Source organism: Elaeis guineensis, chromosome 1 (genome assembly GCF_000442705.2).
Source record: "Elaeis guineensis isolate ETL-2024a chromosome 1, EG11, whole genome shotgun sequence".
NCBI lineage: Eukaryota > Viridiplantae > Streptophyta > Magnoliopsida > Arecales > Arecaceae > Elaeis > Elaeis guineensis.
In genome coordinates, this window is record NC_025993.2 from 185854239 (window position 1) to 185875577 (window position 21339).

At 39.1% G+C, this 21339-nt stretch overlaps 3 protein-coding genes across 3 annotated transcripts; 1 reads left to right on the plus strand and 2 right to left on the minus strand.

Moving 5' to 3' along the window:
* Positions 1-554: 554 nt before the first annotated feature.
* On the plus strand, positions 555-2292 carry LOC105034334 (uncharacterized). Its single transcript, XM_010909455.4, has 4 exons — positions 555-709; positions 832-959; positions 1731-1846; positions 1964-2292. Exons 1-4 carry the CDS (start codon positions 658-660, stop codon positions 2079-2081), a joined length of 414 nt encoding a protein of 137 aa, XP_010907757.1. The 5' UTR covers positions 555-657; the 3' UTR covers positions 2082-2292.
* Positions 2293-11744: 9452 nt separating this feature from the next.
* LOC105034333 (cathepsin B-like protease 2) lies at positions 11745-14680 on the minus strand. Its single transcript, XM_073250726.1, has 10 exons — positions 14488-14680; positions 14125-14178; positions 13914-13994; positions 13471-13761; positions 13310-13384; positions 13082-13207; positions 12693-12911; positions 12250-12363; positions 12133-12168; positions 11745-12028 (listed from the first exon to the last, which is right to left on the minus strand). Exons 1-4 carry the CDS (start codon positions 14626-14628, stop codon positions 13549-13551), a joined length of 489 nt encoding a protein of 162 aa, XP_073106827.1. The 5' UTR covers positions 14629-14680; the 3' UTR covers positions 11745-12028; positions 12133-12168; positions 12250-12363; positions 12693-12911; positions 13082-13207; positions 13310-13384; positions 13471-13548.
* On the minus strand, positions 11894-13162 carry LOC140857729 (cathepsin B-like protease 3). The gene is made up of 5 exons (XM_073256924.1): positions 13082-13162; positions 12693-12911; positions 12250-12363; positions 12133-12168; positions 11894-12028 (listed from the first exon to the last, which is right to left on the minus strand). The coding sequence occupies exons 1-5, from the start codon at positions 13160-13162 to the stop codon at positions 11894-11896; spliced, it is 585 nt and encodes a 194-aa protein (XP_073113025.1).
* Positions 14681-21339: the final 6659 nt, after the last annotated feature.

Here is a 21339-nt window from a genome sequence, read left to right on the forward strand (position 1 = left end):
AGATCTCGTAAAAAGAGCATTCAATCTTTGATCCAGATAAAGTGGAGGAGGAATACTTATGTTTACGGATGCTTGCAAAATGAAGCTGGGAACAGTGATAAGCTTAAGATATTTTTGCAAGGAAAGAAGCCTCTAGAACGCGGGCAGATAAGGATGAGCCCCCAGTCACGGGCGAGCGGGCCCTTTGCAAGGTCAAGAACAAGGAGTCGGATTAAGATACAACGGGCCGGCCATACTACCTGGTAAACAAGTCGCGAATTTCGGACTGGCTACACTGTGGAGATATGATTTTTTTTTAATTTTTTAATGATAATGCTTCGGGACTCCCGTCATGACTCATGTGTGGGCCCACCACGTCGGGCCTGGCCATTTGATTCTGCACCATTCAGATCCCGCAAATCCTACCAATCCCCCGCACACGTGGCAGGATAATCTTCGTGTGCCGGAAGCGGGAGTCCCTCAGCATGGTTTTCTTTTCTAAAATAAATTGGTAACAACAATGGCAAGAAAGGGACCGATCGACGAGGACCTGGTCCCGGTTTTAGGTCAAATCTGTGTGCTTCTATCCAGAAACTGCCCATCTCCATCCATTATAAGGCGGGAGGCATCAACCAACCACTGCATCTTTGTTTGAAGCGTGAGAGGCAGGCAGAAAAAATGGGTTCCCTCATGTCGGGCTGGGACTCACCTTTTCTGGACCCAGATACAGGTGTGCTTTCTCTTCTTCCTCTCCGTTAGCATTACCCCTCGCCTTTCTCTCTGGATCCCGTTTGGATGTTTTAGTTACTTGATGTTGCTCAAGGACTCATGCGTGCTTGTTCATGACCACAGTTAGATTGGAAAGGAATAGATCGCTAACAAAAGAAGAGATCGAGATCTTCTGGAAGTTGCACAAGAAAACCGAAGAAGAGGAAGGGGAAAACTTCCAAAATGACTCCCATTCCCCGAAACAGTCTCAGGTAGCCAGCCTTAGTTCCTTGAGTTCTTGGAATTTTTTTTTGTGTCCCCTCTAAAGGTAAGGGAGGCAAGAGAACCACCCGGCCTAGAGTTCTTGAAACTAAATGCTATTTTTCAAGCTAAGAAGAACTTGGAAGGTTTGCTCCTTAGTTAATTTCCTCATTTAAGTAGATCATTTTTTTTTTTTTGAAGAGTAATTTAAGTAGATCATCAGAATTCATACCCGTCATTCTCTTGCCTGCCTCGTTTTGGATAGATACTAAATTTTCGTGGGACCAAGATTCGGAGGAGATCTTCTTCTCTTCTATATCATCGAAATCTGCTCCAACGGAAACTTAGTAGTTTTTTGTAACCAAGCCAGTATTTGATGGGAAAAGGGTTTGTCTAGTAGTGATATATAGAAGTTTGGTTTCGACCTGTTTCAGCGGCATGTGCGACCAGTCTAAGATTCCGAACCGCTATCGTCTCTTCAGCTATCAATTACTTAAGCCGACCACCAACGTGCCACGCAGCCATCTTCCTATCCTATTCTGTTTTACCTTTTACAGATCTTTGTATTCAGCCTTGGCTTACTACCGCGGTACCTGTTGTTTTGTTTGGTTAAAAATATTTAGTATTGTACTTCTGCCAAAGCTCTATCTAAAAAAAAAAAAAAAAAAAAGAAAAGAAAAAAAAAAGAAAAGAAAAAAAAAGAAAAGAAAAGAAGAAGAAGAAGGTCTACCTATATTCTATTCTGTTGCTGATCTCTCTGCATATCTATCTATATATTCCAGGAAATGGATGCGATCAGGCTGAAGAAGTTTGCGTTACGGCATCAGCTGGAGAAGGGTGAGAAGCCAGGCGACAATCCTGATGAATTGGACACCAAACCAGACAAGAGTGGCGACTGGTAAGGAGCTACGTGCGCTCTGCCCCTGCTCTGCTTTGCTCGTACGCCAACCCAAACTAGTGTGTCTGTTTGTGTATGGAAGTATATTCCTTAAAACCATGATCGGTTCGTTTGCAGGTGGACCAGGAGCAACTGGGCTTTTCTCAACGAGCCTCCGCGGGACGAGATGGACGACTCGGCTCAGAAATACACCGCCCAGTTCCATGTCGCCGCACTCGCCACCAAAGGAGAATAACCCCGATTCTCTGGTGACCTTTCACCGTTGCAGCAATTAGCATCTATTTATGATGCATGTCATGTATATCCAACACCATGCGTGTGTGCAAGTCAGTATGTACATATGCCCATGTTTGATGTAGTTTATTAATTTTTAGGAGTTGCTGTGATTAAGAGCAACACTATTACCTTGGTTCCAAGGGAAAATGAGATACGCTGTTTCTTTCTTATTCTTCATTGATTGAAGAACAAAGATAAATTTATCTATATATGCATGAAGGAATCAATGTCCGGAAGGTCATCCTAACAAGAGAGAGAAAAGATTACCAGAGATTTAAGATTTCCGTAGATGGAAATCTTAATCTCTTTCAAAAACGCAGGTACCAGCAAAAGGGACATGCATCCCCGTAAGCGGCCGGGAGAGATTTAGATTTGTTAAAAAATATAAGATCGGCTAATGAACTGCGAATCAACCACACCAGATTGTTAAGATTTCGACAAAGTCCATATCAACTACTAAACTAACTGGACGGTTACATTGTTCTTAATGCATAACTATCCCTGATGACTGAACTATGGAATATTTTTATACTCCTGGAATTCCATAATCCCCGATTTTTGGGGCGGGGGAGGGGGTGGTGGGGGGAGAGTATTAATAAGGTCTGGAGTAAAGAAGGGCGAACCCAACCCTCATTAAGCCAATGAAACAGAAAAATCAACAGATTAGGGAGAAAGAACTCCTCCTAGCATCTTGATCAGGTCAACAATTACCTGCAACAAATATTTCACAACAAGCTTATGATTAAGTTGGATTGCATCCTCGAAAGAAAATGTCTTTTTTTAGTTAAATTAAAAATAAAAACTCAAAATTTAGGGGGATGTTTGTTGTGTGTTATTAGGCGATATTCAGATGAGCTGTAAATTAGAAATACGATTATATTAGTTATAATACAATTGTATTAACGGTACTTCTATTTTTAGTCAGATTAATCACTGAGATTTCATTTTGCTGATGTATGGCAATTAGAATTCTTGATGTATAGTAATTTGCCTTGTATGGACGAAGCCAAGTACTTTATATACTGTAATCCTTCTGGGAAATAAACAAGAAAAAAATTTATCACAAAAAGCAGATTTGATTTGGTATCAGAGCCAATAGAAGAGGAATGGTCGAGAATCGACAATCACCAACCTAGAAAACACCAACCTTTTCAACACCACAATATGGCTGAAGAAAAAATCACAGAAATACCATCGTCCTTTCACCTGAGTTCCTCGGACAATCTGGCAACGCCGTTGATATCTTATCCATTGATGGGAGACAATTACCCGAGGTGGGCGAGATCAATGAGAAATGCGTTGAAGGCGAAGAACAAACTGGGATTTGTGGACGAATCGATCAGAAACCTAACCCCTCCTCTGCGAATTTTGGAGCCTGGGATGTTTGCAACTCTATGGTAACGGCATGGATTGTCAATTCTTAGGAGAAAAATCTTCAGGATAGTGTGGGATATGCCGACGATGTCAAGATTATTTGGGACGAACTTAAAGAGAGATTCTCTCAAGGTAATGCTCCAAGAATTTTTCGGATCAAAAATAAAATTTGTCTCTTTCAGCAGGATGGACGCACTATGGCGGACTGACTACTACTCTAAAGTTGAAGGGACTTTGGGACGAGCTCGATGACTATTCCAGAATACCAGAGTGCAGGTGTGAAGCGGCCTGTAAGTTCATCAAGGAAAAGGAAATTAAGAAATTATATCAATTTCTCATGGGACTTGATGAGGAGCCTTACTGTACAGTTAGGTCGCAAATCCTGAGCACTGAACCACTCTCGTCGCTAGGTAAGACGTATTCCATGGTTTGTCAGGAAGAACGTCAAAGACAAGTCGCGATGGGAAAAGAAGAACGCACTGAATTTGCAGCCTTCTTTGTTGCGGATTGAAGAAAGGGGCCGATGAAGATGAATAAGGGTCCCAAGTTGAGATGTCAACGCTGCAACAAACTGGGGCATGAGAAGGATAGGTGCTGGGAAATCATCGGGTATCCTTCGAACGCTGAATCCTGACGAACAAATCGAGGAAAGAAAGTTGTGGGCGCATCTGGGAATGCTTCAAGCTACAAATCCTCAATGGTAGCAGCGAATGGAGTGAGAAAGAAGATCTATGAAGTGAACTCTGCCCAAATGCTGACTTTAGGCTACATGACAAGCTCGACCCAACAGGCCCAATCTCTCCATTGCCGGGCTTTGCTTCAGACCAATGTCTGCAACTTTTAGCTCTTTTAAATAATATGAAAGGTCCCAGTGAAGAAATGGCTGGTAAAATCTCGCCCCATAATGATATAGCAGAATGGATTCTTGACACGGGAGCCTCTGTACACATGACGGAAAATTACCAAGCTCTTCGTAAGCCCAAATTAGTGAATGAAGAATGTGCCATACGACTTCCAAATGGGGGAGTTGTTTATGCAAACACAATAGGCCACGTATATTTGAGTCCATCTCTAATATTGCAAGATGTTTTATATGTTTCTGTTTTCCAATGCAATTTAATTTCAATTGGAAAATTAACTCCAAATTTGAGTTGCACAGCGATGGTGTTCCCTAAATTTTATCTTGTGTAGGACCTCACCTCAAAGAAGCCGATTGGTCTGGGTGAATTGTGGGGAGGGGTCTATCGTTTGCAATCGGAAGCATCAAGCAAGAAATTCATATTTGCTTTTTCGACATCACAGTCAAACAACTATCATTTGCGGCATCAAAGATTAGGACATCCATCGAGACAGGCCCATAGTTTGATTTCAGAAGTTTCAGTTGATAAATTTGATAATGAGCCATGTGATATTTGCTTACGTGCGAAACATTCTAGAATGCCTTCTACTGCTAGTGAAAATAAGTCTACTGCATGTTTTGAGTTAGTTCACTATGATATTTGGGGTCCTTATTAAAGAAAAAGAAATATGTTTTAGGGGATGGATTGGTAGGAAGCATCTAAAAATTTTCTATAACAACTTAATAAAGATTAGATCTTTATCTGATATGCAGCAGAATAGGGATCAAATCTCCAAAGATTCTGAATCCAAAGCCTCTTGTAGGTCTGAATCCACAAATCTTCTACTTCGTGCGCACGTCGAACTTCACAGAAAAGCAGGATGAAGCCTTAGATTGATGCACCTTCACAAGACAACAAGAGAGGTGAGAGAACTTCTGATGTGACGCTTCACACCAGCAAGAGGGGATGCCCAAAGAGCCTTCATGCCTTGGAGAAGAGGGACGCCCAAAGAGGGAACATGCCAAGAGCAAAGGTGACGCCTACTCCTCCTTCATGCCTCTTCTCTCTCTCTTTCTCGTCTTAGCGCACAATCTAATTGTTATGCTATGATAGTTAGAGATCCTCCCTATTTATAGATGATTCTCCATGACCCATAAGACTAGGATTTCTAATTCAAACAAGCTTTCAATTAATTCATAACTTATCAAAAAAAGAGTCATAAGGAAAAAAAGATTGGCGCCTAACTAGATGCCCTCATGCACTCACGTCTACACCCAAGTGTGGGTCGGCATCATGCAGCACCCCACCACCTCTTGATCGGCCATGAAGAGAAAAAGTCTCAATAAAAGTGGACTCTAAGGATTCAATCTAAATATGAATCAATTCGAATCCAATTCGAACCTGATTCGAACAAATTTCGAATAGGCTATTAATCTTAAACTGTTTAGAATTTAGAACCAAGTTTAACTTGAATTTTCAACCTAATTAAGTCTAATTAAATCAAATATAATCTAAAATTAATTAGCACTTAAATCCAATCTCTTATAGACTCTCTGAATCATAGATCAAATTTTATTCTTCTCCAGAATTGAACCTGAACCTTATGTTTAGTGCTAGCCAGACATAGTCAACTGTTTAATCCTGTATGACCCATAACTTAATTTTCAATCAAGTTAATCTATTTGTTCAATCAAGTCATATACTTTCAAATTGAACATATAGACTTAGATCAATTCTTTCCTACATCGCTTGACTTTATGCAAGACTTCATAGGTTGGAACACTAAGTCGGCAGTACAAAAATTGCTTTCTGTACTAATCGAAGTTACCATCTAGTAATGATTTTCGACATTCGAATAGATCGAATAATTATAAGATAATATTTAAGAATCTATGCATATGGTTACCACATAATTTATTCCTTTGATCCTGAATACTTTAGGACGATCTAGTGTTAAACTGTCAACCCTGATGGATCATCCTCATTGTATTCCAACCTTTCAAATCCATTATATGGATTATCTGGATCAAGATTTTACTAAATTAAAAAACAGTGATGCATCAGCTCCTATAATCTGGAGGGATCAATTCTATCTTGTTCCATATACAGACTTCGCAAGTACTTGACTGTACCTAGTGATCTTCCGTCACTGCATTAGAAATACAGATAGTCGGCACCAAAGTACAGTGAGTTGCTTGCAAATTATTATGGTGATCTCAGGTCTGAGGGACACTTATGCACATATGCTTCGCGAGCTGCTCTTAATAGCAGAGCACTCAGCAGATGAGTTACTTGTTCAGTGACGATGTACTCCTACATCTTACCTGTATGTAATACCAGTATCTCCACACTTTTTGGTTAAGAGGACAACTAACCTATATGGCACATAACGACCTTCACTCGATAAACATCATCGTCCTTTAATGACGTATCATTTGATCACGAACATATTTAAAAACTATACAACAAATCCTCTTTTATTGATTACTTTATAGTTTTAAGGACTTCATCACAATATAAGAGTTCTAATAAGGTGTAACTTTATGATGAAAGATATCAAAATAATTTTTATTTAATGATTAAATGATTCATATACATATTATAAAAAGGAGCACAATCGTTCATACGATTGGTTTTAGGACACATTGCCTAATAATATATTGCTGCTTCTCTATCTGGTGCATATTATTTTCTTACCATTGTCAACGTGCGTATACTTGATAAAAGAGAAGTCCGAAACATACAGGTTGTTGGTGAAATTTCATAACTTAGTAAAATCATAATTTGGATGCAGTATAAAAATGTTTAGATCAGATAATGGTCAAGAGTTTCTTTCTAGAATTGCTCAATGTTTTTACTTTGATAATAAGATAGTACATCAAACGACTTATGTTGATACTCCTCAATAAAATGGAAGGGTAGAGAGAAAACACCGATACATTCTAAATATAGCAAGAGCCTTAAAATTTCAAGCAGGATTGCCCATCAAATTTTGAGGGGAATGTGTCTTAACCGCATTACACTTAATAAATCACACACCAACACAAGTGTTATCTGATAAAACATCCTATGAGATGATATATGGGCGCAAACCAAGTTATGTTCACATTCGGATTTTTGGGTCTATCTGTTATGCTCACTGGAGACCTAGAATCCTTGATAAATTTCATCCAAAAACTCAAAAAGGCATCTTCAGTGGCCATCCTCATGTCCAAAAAGGTTGGAAGTTGTATGATCTCAATACCCATGAAGTATTTGTCTCTCAAGATATTACTTTTAATGAAAACAATTCATGACTTTTGAGGACTCGATGGACAATGGCCAACTGTACCTTTGTCGAATTTTGAGTCTGATTTTGGCTTTGCACCTAATGAGGCCAAACACTCTACTGTACCAGACTCACCAACGGATCACGGCCAACACAATGAGGGCCTTGGCAGATGATGAGGAGGTCAATGTATATCTACACCGTGGCCCACAAACGACATCTCTTCCACCAGATCAGCCCACATATAGAGAAATGGCCTTAATACAAACTTTCAAGAATGTCACGCGCACAGAAGAAGCCGATGGTAATTTAGTCAGGGGGTGCACAACAAATTCACATACAGGAGAATCATGATTGGGTAGAAATAGGAAGCCACCTGCTTATCTTGAGGATTATATATATGCAATGCAGCAAACTCCAGCGTACCCCTCACCCACAATAACCCATTCTGCAGTGACTTCAGGTATGGTCCACTCCATAGAAAGATTTATTTCATATGATAAATTGTCTCGAACTCAAAGAGCATTTGTAGCATTGCTCGAGGAGCACTTTGAGCCTACCACTTATTCACAAGCTGTAAAGGATCCATGTTGGAGAGATGCCATGATCAATGAACTACAGGCTCTTGAAGAAAATGGCACATGGACTATGGAATCATTACCATTTGGGAAGAAACACGTTGGATATTCAAGGGTGTATAAAATCAAATGTCATGCTGATGGGAGCATCAATCGCTATAAGGTGCGTCTTGTCACTAAAGGCTTCACTCAAATAAAGAGGCTAGACTTTCATGAGACCTTCGCACCAGTAGCTAAATTGGTGTGTCCGATGCTTTTTGGTTAGTTCCTTATCTAAAAGATGGAAACTGCATCAATTAGATGTGCACAATGCATTTCTTCATAGAGATCTTGATGAGAAAATCTATATGCATATTCTACCTGACTATCATACCACTGACCCAAACAAAGTATGTCATTTGAGAAAATCTCTCTATGGTTTACGACAGGCCTCACGCAATTGGTTTGCAAAATTTACTTCAGCATTACATGATTATGATTTTATCCAATCTGGCACTAATCATTCTCTCTTCATGTATAATTCTGGAGATAAATTTATGGCAGTGTTGATCTATGTTGATGATTTAATTTTGGCTGGTAGTGATTCTCATAAGTGTACATGTTTCAAGACGTCCTTGGCTAGATGCTTTCGCATTAAAGATCTAGGCCCTCTAAAATATTTTCTTGGTATAGAAGTTGCCCGCAGTCTGACTGTGATATTCCTCTCTCAACGAAAATACATGTTGGATATCTTGACAAAATGTGACATATTGGGGGCCCGATCTTTTGCTTTTCCTATGGAGCAGCAACATCACTTATCTTCTGATTCTGGCGATCCGATTGATCACCCTAGACAATATTGGCATCCTGTCGGATGGCTGATCTATTTAACTATCACGAGACCGGATGTATATTACTCTGTGCACTTCCTCTCTTGATTCATGTAGGATCCACACCAACCACATTGGGATGCGGCCATTCATGTGTTGCGATGCCCGAAATAAAGTCTAGATCAGGGAATTCTTCTACATACACCGTTTTCACTACAATTAACGGCATATTGTGATTCAAATTGGGTAGGTTGCCCAATGACCAGACGATCTGTTACTAGTTATTTTATTTTACTTGGCGGGTGCCCAATTTCTTGAAAGACTAAAAAGTAGATCACCATATCTCGCTTGTCTACTGAAACAGAATATAGAGCCATGACTAGTACTACTGGCGAACTATTATGGTTGTAAAGTTTCCTTCGATCACTTAGAATTAAACATCCTCAATCGATGCAACTTTATTGTGATAATCAAGTGGCCCCCTATATTGCTGACAATCTCATCTTTCATAAAAGAACTAAACACATCAAGATTGGTTGTCACTTCATCCGAGACCATCTCAAATTATGAAATATTGTCACTACACGTCTCTACTAAACTAAAACTTGTAGACATCTTCACTAAGGCATTGGGATGGGATCACTTTTGATTTCTATTGTGCAAGTTGAGCATTCTTGATATTTATGCGCTAACTTGAGGAGTATTACTTGAGGAGTATTACGTGATATTCAGATGAGGTGTAAATTAGAGATATGATTGTATTAGCTGTAATATGATTGCATTAGTTGTACTTTTATTTTTTATCAGATTAATCACCGAGATTTCATTTTATTGATGTATAGCAATCGGGATTCCTGATGTATAGCAATTTGCCTTGTAATCATTCCGAGAAATAAATAAGAAAAAGATTTATCACAAAGAGCAAATTTGATTTGTGTGTTGGTAGAACATGGCATTACAGCTTATTCAGCGACTAAATGTCTGATCCCACTTCACCTTGATTCTTGCAAAAATAAACCAGCCTCAACCATTAATCTGTGCTCAGTTCACATCGAATCTTGTTTCTAACAAGCACGCCCTGCATATCAACAAGAGCTGACTACTGTCTCTAAAAAAGGGAAACAGGGTATCGAAAGAAACTTGTTCTCTGTAAATAGTTTTTTCTTTATAATAAAAATTTTAAGTGGCTTTCGCCTCCCTTACCCCTGAAAAAAAAAACACTAGAGGAAAGAAAGGAGCCTGTTTTCGCTACAATATTAGGGTCATTGGCAATGGTGCCTATTACATAGTCATCCGTTTCAATTAAGCAGCATGCAGATTTCCTGCAATCCTTGAGGACGGAAGTTAGATTTAATGCTTGCATATTTCCCGTCCTAGTGCTACTCTCATCCAAGCTCAAGGATGCATTTGGTAGTTGATAATCTATCCAAATTGCTGGCATTTAAAGAAATCCCATTAGATTATCATATTTGGTATGCTTTTTAGATTGATAATCCAGATTATCATGTAATCCAGATTACAAAAGAGAGGGATGACTATCCAGATTACTATTATTTTGATAATGTTGAAATAAAATTTCTGAACGAAACTATCCTTCTCCCACCCTCCATCCCCGCGTGGTGCCACCCGTCGCCCGCCCGTGCCTCCCATCATCCCTCTCCACGCAGTGCCACCCATCACTCATCCGTACCTCCGACGGTAGGCCCTCTCCAACATCACCATCGTGGCCCTCACTGTCATCCTTCCCACCACCCCCACCCATCCCATGGTCTTCTTCCTCACGATGGGCAGCGAACAAAAGAGGGGCCAAAATCGACACCCTCCTCTACAAAGTCTGACCGATGGTGGCTGAAAACCAACCGATCGATGGGCCACCGTCGTCTCCTTCACAACAATCACTGTCAATCAAAGAGAAACTGCCGATCTATTGAGATCCAACGGTCTAAAGGAGATGATTGCACGTAAAAAGAGGAGACAGTCGATTGGCCATCTCTTTCCTGACCCTCGCCGTCTTCTTTCATCAGCATGGCCTCCGATGGAGTGGGCGAGGGTAGCGGCATGGGTGGATAAAGGCAACGATGGAGGTGGTCGCGGGGAGCACAGAGTGCAGATTCATCGAGGGGCTAGAGGGCGATGTTGGATGATCGGGGGTGGGGGGTGGGGAGGGGGGAGGGAGGAGTTGAGGTGTGGCGTGCGGAGGAAGGAGAACGAAGAAGAAAAAAAATAAAAATAAAAATAAAAGTAATAAAAATAATAATAATAAGTATTAAAAATAATAAAAAATTAAATAATTTGATTATTTAATTAAATAAATTTATTAAATAATTAAATAATTTAATTAAATAATTTAATTATTTAATTAAATAAAAAATTAAATAATTTTTTCATATAATAATTTTTATCATTAAAAAAATTAAATAAATATTTTAAAATATTAAACTAATAATAAAGATATTTTGAAAATTTGATGTTACATTATCAATAATCTAATTATTATACCTAATATGTCAATTAAAAATTTCAATAATTTCACTACAATATTATCTGTATGTACCAAATACAGTAATCAATATTACTGACAATCTATCTACATTGCAGGTAATCTAGATTATCAAATAATTCAGATTATGACCATCTATTAATGCACCAAATGCAACCCAAGGGTAAAGTTCTGATGGGGTCCCAAGCATGCATATTACATTCTAGAGCACGCAAGAACCAAAAGCAACCTATAACTTTCAAAATAAATAGGTGTGGTACTAGAATGCTGCATATCATTTAGTGACACCACAATCAATTTTTAACATGTAAACAACGAGAGGGACATAGGCATATCCCTAGTTTTCTGAGTTCTGACATCTTGACAATATAATAATAGGTTATGTATACGGAACAATGTGAATTCAGACAGTAGCATCAGCAGCCATATCAATACCAGCGAAGTTTCTGATTAAGTTCTTGGATGAAGGCAGACCAGCGACCACGTCCTCTTCAATTCCACATTCATTCCTGCCCCTTGCAATCTTGAAGTAACCAACCTGCACGGAACCAAATAGATAATGCTCAACACCTCAAATAAGGGGAACCTTTACGTGTTTTTTTACGTATATTTGAATGGTTGAGAATCTGTCCATTAACATACATCACCCCAGCCTCTATTCCACTGATTCGCAAGAAGCTGCAGAACAAAAATGGACAGATGAGTCAGGATCAACAGATGAATATGAACGTTCAAGAAGTTGGAGGCTAACTAACGGACCCAATAATCTTCGCCATCATCGCTAGTCCCCCATCCGATTAACTTCACGGCGTGGCCACCCATTACATCGCCTGTAATGTGTTTGTAGACTCCGGATTTATAGTGAGCAAAATCCTGAAAACAGTAAACAACTTGAAGAAGTAAGACGAAGCATAATATCTAGATATGGAATAATTTAATGAACTACAAGAGAGAGTCAGAGGGAGAAACAAGTAAACTTGGCGAAAGATTAAAACATTCTAAACAAGGAATTAGTCCTCCAGAACACCCTTGTGCTTCATTCATATTGACAAATGAAGGAAGATGATCATGTCAAGGATGAATATTATAATGTCCGATTACCAAATAAGCAAATCCTTGTCCAGCAAAAATAGCATTTGTATGTGTGGAAGTAGCATTGGAACGCTCGTCAGAGATCCAAGGATTTCGATGATTGTACATACCTCATAAACGGTGAAAGCAACTTCCACGGGACCATTTTTGTAGACCTCTGCCATGATATCATGTGGATCAGAGCTTATTCTGTAAGCATTGACACTGAAATGCTTAGACTCCCCCCAGAGGAGGTTCTTATCTTGGCATTTCTTTTCGCACTTTGGTGTTGGATAAAGAGGTTCACAGCCCGGATGAACACATCCAATATCATCGAAGTATGGGTCACACTGCAAAACAGAAGATTGTTGAGCTAATTAATGTTCATAAAGTATACACAGGATAACTTGTAGTGAAAGCTTTCCCAACACCGTGTCGATAAAATAAGGTGAGATTGAGGGGGATGGAAACAATTTAGAGAGCCAGGTAGACCCTGATGATCAATTATACAATTCATTACCTCTTCTGTAACAACACCACTCTGGACAAAGTAGCGCCAGGCATATATAGGATATCCTCCATCACAGCCATCTCCACACATAAAACCACAACATGCCAAGAGGTCATTCACAGATAGGGAAACATTCTGCAATGGTCAGACCCTGATTTAGCTAGATGAGTAGAAAGTGTAGTTCTTCTTTAATGTCAGAATAGAGGCATATTTTCTGAAATTTTTGTTGGGGTTTACCATGCCAAAATGAACGCAGAAGCGATCTGACAATGATTCTACGGCACCAAAAGCCCAACATGAACCACAGTGACCCTGCCATCAAGAACCAAAACATGTTAATGGACTACAGGGCTTGTTGCTGAGTTAAATGGTAAGGAATGGCAAGAAAATGAACCTACCTGATCTTTTGGACCCAAAAGGAATTGAACCGAGGTATACAAATGGACAGAGTTAAGAAAGAGATACAAAGAAAAAAGTCAGTCTCCCCATGAAATGTAGGCAGTCATAGATAAGCAGAATAGGGCTAACTGACCAAGAATTCTTCCAATAGTGCTGCACTGAGGCCACGCCGTTCTTGCATCAAATTGCTTAGGGAGCTTCACAGATTTTTGATGAGTTTTTACAGGAATATCTTCCCAGGCGTTGCGAGGCGCTGGTTTCACTCCAAGAATATGCTTAAACTGGCCAACCTGTAGAGGGCAAAAAAAAAAAAAAAAAAAAGGGAAAATAAGAGGAGGGGGAGGCGGTTAGCAATGAGAAGCATACGACAAGTTTCCATAAACTAGATGGAGTTAAAATCTAAATAGACAACATGATCGAATCTGGGCATTTGGGGCCTTACCGTATAGTTGGAAAAACGGGAATTCGTGGAAGCTTTCCATCCAGCAATAGGATTTCCATTAATCTTTTCAATGATTGAGTTCTGCATAAATATAACAAGCAGGATACTTATTAGCTAGATTCAAAAAATAAAGAGAGGAGGAAAGGCAGAACATCAAAGCAAACACAGGTTAGCTCCAGCTCTGAGCGCAGAATATAAAAAAGAAACAAACCTGAAGGATCATCGACTCCATCTTGAGTTTTGGCATTGGTTTCCCGGCAATAACCTGCAGAGATGGATAATTGAGTAAGTTTAGGGCTTAAAAAGAGAAATATCAGATAGAGAGGATTCCATCTCCGAAGGGATGGATGATCAGCCACAGAGGAGCTAGCTAGGCCGCCACAGAGGGAAGGGACCAGCCAACTAAATAAAAAAGACTCGAGCAAGCATATTCTGGAGATAGTATGAGTGAGATTGAAAGTTGAAACAAAAGGAGGGTAACGGATTGGGAGCTGCTGACTATTAGTTATCGGTGGTACTCACAGATCTGGGAGATGGCGAGAAGAAACTAAAGTTTTGGGAGGAGTAGACGGACCTGCTGGGGGTGGAGCGCCGTGGCCAAGATGAGGAGCAGCAGCGCGGCTGCTGCTCTTGTGCATCGAGACGGAGGAGGGGCGTAGCTGGAGATGGTCATTCCTCTCCTCTTCCGTCCCAGACCAGGAGAACACGGTAGCATCTACTATGAGGGGTTAGGTGGGGGAAGGAGAGCAGGATGACGGGAGGAGAAGATATTTATTTATTTATTAGACGGACGAATGCCACAAGGAATCGAATATTCCAAACGAGGGTGACTTGGGCCTCTCCTGTGACGGTGACGGATGAGGTGAAGGGGCCTCCACGGACCAATAGCAGCAATTCGGGTTCATGCATCAGTCTGGACAAGGGTTGTATCGTTCGCGCGATGGAACCATACCCCTTCTTTGACTGTTGGATCGCGCATGGTCGCTTCAAGAGCTGTGAATGGAGATGAACGCGGGGTTTGGAGCGCTTTGCGAACAGTGCGAGCGCAATGCAATAGTGGATATCGTAAAAGACCATCAATCATATTTTTTTTTTTTTTTTTTGCGTGAGAGATGCAACCCGCGAAGTTTCGCACGGCCCATCCTGCATCCCGGCGTCCGTCTGACGGAAGGTGATGGGGGAGGCATGGGTCCATTTGGCCGGTTCTTGGTGGTTGATGGCCACGGACTGAACAAGTGCCCGGACGGTGCGGTTGCCGCTGCAACGAGAGAATCCAATGTCTAATCAACGTCCTCACCAAGAATTTTTTTAAAAAAATTTGAGTATATTTAGCAATTTCTACAGTAATTGTAACCATTAAATCTAGAATTTATTGTTCCATGTTACTTCGGCTAATAATACCTCTACGTTGATGGCTATAAATAGGTCATCAGGATGGATCACGTCAAAATATTCTTTATCAGGACATGAATGGACTAGTGTAGCTTCAAGGGCTCCCACGCTCAAGCTAAAATTGGGAACGGAATCAGCTGAAAAGAGATTTATGGGCTACGTTTTCTCACTTAAAGAATGATTGCTCGGTCCATTTGGTATGAACTACGAACTTAAGCATTTAATGTCTGTTTGGATGATTAAGCTAAAAATCCTATTGAATTCCTCGTTAGACCAACACAACTTGCAAAATTATAGGATTAGACCTATATTCATAAATATCTAGGAGTACACATGGAGTGGGCCGGTCCAAGGCCGATCTCTTTTCCTTATGGGATTTGGACCACCATACTCTAAAGATACTCCAAGAAATTATGAATATATGTCTGGCCCAACCTGTAATCTAATGATCTTACTAATTGTACTAGCCCAGTTTATAAATCCCATACAATTTCAATCCAATCATCTAATTAAGCTCTTAATAAGAAATACAAAAAAAATACTTCATAAGAAATAACCACCAAACTTGGGCTCTTCTTTATCAAGAAAATACTTAATAAGAAACACCAAAAATGCTTAACAAGAAATAACCGCCAAAATCAGGATTAGTAGTCTGGAGCTGTATGCCTTTATCAAAACAACTCCTAAAAAATGCATGACTCTAAGCATGGAGAACAATCAAACCAACGCACACCATGAATAAAACAGACACACTTGTGTGTAAAGATAGAAATATACGCCTAAAAAAATCTATCAATTCCCTTCATTCCCAATTTTAGTAGAGTCAAGGCTTGGGATACAAGCCTGTTGTGGGTTCTGGTTCATTTATTATTCCTGATTTAGGCAGGTTAGCATTTAGTAATAGTGTTAGAATCAACTAAAAATTTAAACATGTGTTTTAATGAAATTAGGATATTTCTCCTTTGCCATACTAATTCCCATGTAGAAAATATTGGAATTCGGGGTTTGGTGCATGCATATATGTTTTAAAAATTTTATTTTCTAAACACCGCAGCGGAGAATAAAATTAAAATACTTTTAATCTGAATTATGCATGCATGAAAATATAAAACCACATGGATCTATCTCATATGCTAAAATTGATATATGCTGAATTCAAATTGTGATCAAATAATATACCTATTTCGCAATCTTTTTCTTCGAATCTGGATCTGAAAGAGAAAAAATTCTCTCTTAGCCACATAAATGTTCAACCTCTACGAGTATCTACTCAGGATCAGCCTAGAACAGCCCTCTATGATCTAAATTTTGATTTTCCAAAATTCAGCCTGCTGAATCTGAACGAAGCCTGGATTGCGATCAACGCTTGATCTTTCTCCTTGATCTTTTTCTTCTCCTCTTCTCTAAAGTTTCTCCTTGCTTTGTCCTGATATAAAACACCAGCAACTAACAAATTATGGGACACCCAACACCTTGGGCATGAAACTCCTTGGGACTCACGTCCCAAGGGATGGGCGTGTAGAACGCCCAAGAGAAGAGAAAGGGAGAGGAAGAGAGAGCATGGGGAGAGCCTTTGGGTATGAGGGGCTGTTGGTTTTGATGCTCTAGGAACTTTAGGGAAGATCTCTTTAAATATGCATAAGAATTAAATCCTATTCAATCACATAATATAAGTCCTACTTACATTGGGTTTCCTATTAACTTAAGTTATCAACTTACTTTAAAAGACCTTTTAGGCGCCAACAATTGGAGCCCTTATGCTCATAATTAGATGCCCTAAAACACACCCAAGAGACACCCCATAAGAGAACTAAAGGCCCTCTAATCAGTGGATACGCCCAACTTGATCAAATCAAGGTGGCGTCCAAAAATAACTATCAAGAAAATTAATTAGGGACTTGCACCTTTAATTAATATATCCATAACCTTAGACACCCAATAATTGGAGTCTCATAAATCTAATTCATGTAGGTTATTAGCAGATAATTAAGTTAGAATTATCTTATCAAATAAGTAATCCCAACGAAAAGAGAAATTGGGTCCAACCATGTGCTAGTAAGGTTATCATGAACCCAATGGATTTCTCTAAACTCAATTGATACTTCATAAGCTCAATTACTTATTTCAGACCTAATTTCTTTATTGTGTGACCCTATAGGTTCAATTCTATCTGATAGTGAGATATACAATGATCTTTATCATTGTATCATTAAAAATTTTTTCAATAGATCGGAACAATTCCATTCTAACTCAGTAAGTATTGTCGATCCAGAATAATTCTAGTGAGCTCTCATAATTCATCAATGACACCTAGCAGTTGTAGTGGTAATCCAGTAGAACTGAAATGAACCTCTAGGTATAGTTAACATGTGATTCAGTCCCTCTATCGTGAGTCTCGACTAAATGGTAGGTCATGGATAAATCGTCAAACCTCAACATCAGTCATATGATAGATTCGATTAGCTCAAGTCCAGTTATGACTTTTATGGAAACTCTTTTTCATCAATCACACTACTATGGTCATAGATTCTTGGACTTAGCCTTTCAAATTTTATAGGATTATTCCTCTCTATCAAAGTCGATAGATTCTGTCTTGATGCACATCCCACTCCTACAGTAGATCAATTATCGCCAATATCCACTATAAGGACTCATTAAGATCCATGTTTATGTATCAGTCAAACTTCAGTAGTCTCATTGCGAGTAGCAGTACCATCTCAAGTTAAAGGACCAGTCATACAACTACAACATCGAGACAATCACCAATGATTGAATAAAAATCTAAATGATCTCTCATATGGTCACACTCAGTACTAGTTGTTCTCTAACAACTACCCGCACTCATCGTCCTGTGTCTCTACATAGTAGATCAGAGACTCATCTATCCCGAAGAAAGCAATTTGTACGTCAGTCTATCCGGATCTATTACCATCCTCACAATGATCCTATGATCAGGAGTATTTAAGAATTAAATATATGTCTCTAATTCTCAATACTTTGAGAATATGTATCGAAACTAATTTCATGGACGATTCAAAGACATATACACTCGAATGAAAAAAAATTATCTTTTTATTAATCATATCAATATATTAAGTACAAAATTATGTCTTAAAATTATTACAATATGTCAGCCGTATTGGCTTCTAGGACATACATCTAATAATCTCCCACTTGGACTAAAGTCAATGGCCACAAATCTAAGTCCCATTTTCTCAAGGTGGATTTTCATTTTTGATTGGCTCAACTGCTTAGTCAGTGGGTTTATCATGTTATCCGTGGAGTCTACTCTTCGCATCTCGACATGAGGTAGTCGCATATACCGCTGCTCTATGTGCTTGGATCTCTGATAAGACCTTTGGCTCCTTAGCAAGGGCTATGGTGCCATTTATCTTTACAGTACTATGTCATGGCATAACATCCAGTTTTACAACTAACATTAGAGTCAATATTCATCCTACACATCTATAACATATTCAGCCTCCACTGATCGAATATTCAGAACCTTTTTAATATATCGAACAAGAATACACTCTCGACTCGCAACTCAGAATCTCCTCCAAAGATCAAGAATAAATATTTAGTCTTTCTTAAGTACTTAAGGATGTTCTTCACAGCTATCCAGTCTTCCTTGTTTGGATTCGACTGATACCTACTCATGACACTCATGGTAAGAGTAATATCAGGTCGAGTATATAGCATGACGTATATGAGGCTTCTTATCACCGAAGCATAAGAAATCCTACTTATGTGCTGCATCTCCTCAGATGTGGTCAGACACATCATCTTGGAGAGACTAATACCATGCCTAAGAGGTCAAAAATCTCTTTTGGAGTTTTTTATACTGAACCTCTTCAGCACATTCTCTATGTACAGCTTTTGTAACAGACTAAGCATCTGTTTAGGTCTATTCCTATAGACCTTTATTTCAAGAATATAAAATGCTTCTCCTAGGTCTTTGATGGAGAATTTCTTGGACAACCATCTTTTGACCATGGTCAGGATGGGAATGTCATTCCCAATAAAGAGAATATTATCCACATATAAAATGAGAAAGGTGATCACACTCCCATTGACCCTCTTGTATACACAAGATTTTTCTTCATTTTTGATGAAATCAAATGATTTGATTGCCTCATTAAAATGATGGTTCCAACTCCGAGAAGCCTATTTTAATATATATATGGATCTTTTGCAGCTTGCAGACTCTATGATCACCATCATCGGATGTGAAATCCATAGGCTGCTCTATATAGATATCTTCTTCAAAATATTTATTCAGAAAAATAATTTTCACATCTATCTATCAGATTTCATAATCATAGTAAGCCGCAACAACAAGCAAAGTGTGAATAGATTTCAACATGGCTACGGATAAGAAAATTTTCTGATAGTCAATGCCCTCGCACTGACTATAACTTTTAGCCACAAGCCTAGCTTTATAGGTCTCTACCTTACCATCGGTACCTATCTTCTTTTTGTAGATCCATTTATACCCAATAGGTACGATACCCTCAGGTGGATCCACTAAAGTCCAAACTTGATTCAAGTGAAACAAGTCAATTTCTGATTTCATAGCATCTAACCATTTATCAGAATCGATGTTAGATATTGCCTCGTCAAAGGTATTAAGGTCATCATTATGACCCCTATCTCCCATAAGAAATATTTTCTTTACTTCCTCCGTAAGCATACCCATATACCTTTTTGGAGGTTGGTAGATCCTGTTAGATCTACGAGGTGATAGAGGAACATCAACTACTGACTCATGGACTATGGGTTCCTGAGGATCTATAGCTCTGAGCTCTTCAGAGACTTTCTCTTCAAGCTCCACTAACCTCCCACTACCGCTATCCTGGATAAACTATTTTTCTAGGAATATGGTGTTTCGATTCACAATCACATTGTGATCTTGTAAAAAGTAGTAGTATCCCATAAATTTTTTTGGATACCCTATAAAGCGAGCTATAATAGATCTATCCTCTAGCTTATCCATCATTTATCTCTTGACATAGATCGGATATCCTCAAGTCTTGAGATAACCCAGACTCGACTTTTTACCGAACCATATCTCATACGGTGTAGTAGGAACAGACTTTGATAGAATCCTATTCAACAAGTGAATGACAATTAACAAGGCATATCTCCAAAGAAATAAGGATAGATCAGTGAAGCTCAGCATGGATCGGACCATATCCAATAGGATCCTGTTCCTCCTTTCGGATATCCTGTTGAGCTGAGATATTTCAGAAGGAGTCCACTAAGAGACTATGTCGTTGTCCTTAAGATATTTCAAAAATTTTTGACTAAGGTATTCACCTCCTTGATCAGATTGAAGAATCTTAACAGATTTGTCTGTCTGCTTTTCTATTTCATGTCTGAATTTTTTGAACTTTTTAAAGGCCTCAGACTTGTGTTTCATGAGACACACATACCTGTACCTAGAGAGATCATCGGTAAAGGTAATGAAGTAGGTATAATTGCCCCTAATCTACACATCAAATGGTGCACACACGTCGGTGTGTACCAGGGCAAATAGCTCTGTGGTCCTTTCCCCATGTCCTATAAAGGGCAACTTAGCTATTTTTCCTCAAAAGTAGGATTCACAAGCTAGATATAGCTTTGGATTAAGAGAGCCAAGGATCCCATCCTTCTCCAGTCTGTTTATCCTATCCTCTCCAATATGGCCTAGTCTATGGTGCCATAAGTACTTCTGGTTAATTTCATCTCTGGATCTCTTTTGGCCTACGGCACTCACTATTTGCTCGTTTAGATTCACATTTGTATTAACATATAAGTGATAAAAACTATCAATTAAAAGACCTCATGCAACCAATTTATTTCATAAATAAATGGAGTAAAAGTCTTTATTGAAATAAATTTCAAAACCTTCCTATGCTAGCACAGACACAAAAATTAAATTTCGACTAGCTACAGAAATATAATAACAGCCTTTCAAATCTAATTTAACACCAGATGGTAATCGAAGAAGGTAAGTGCCAATAGCCTCTATAGCAATCTTTGCTCCATTGCC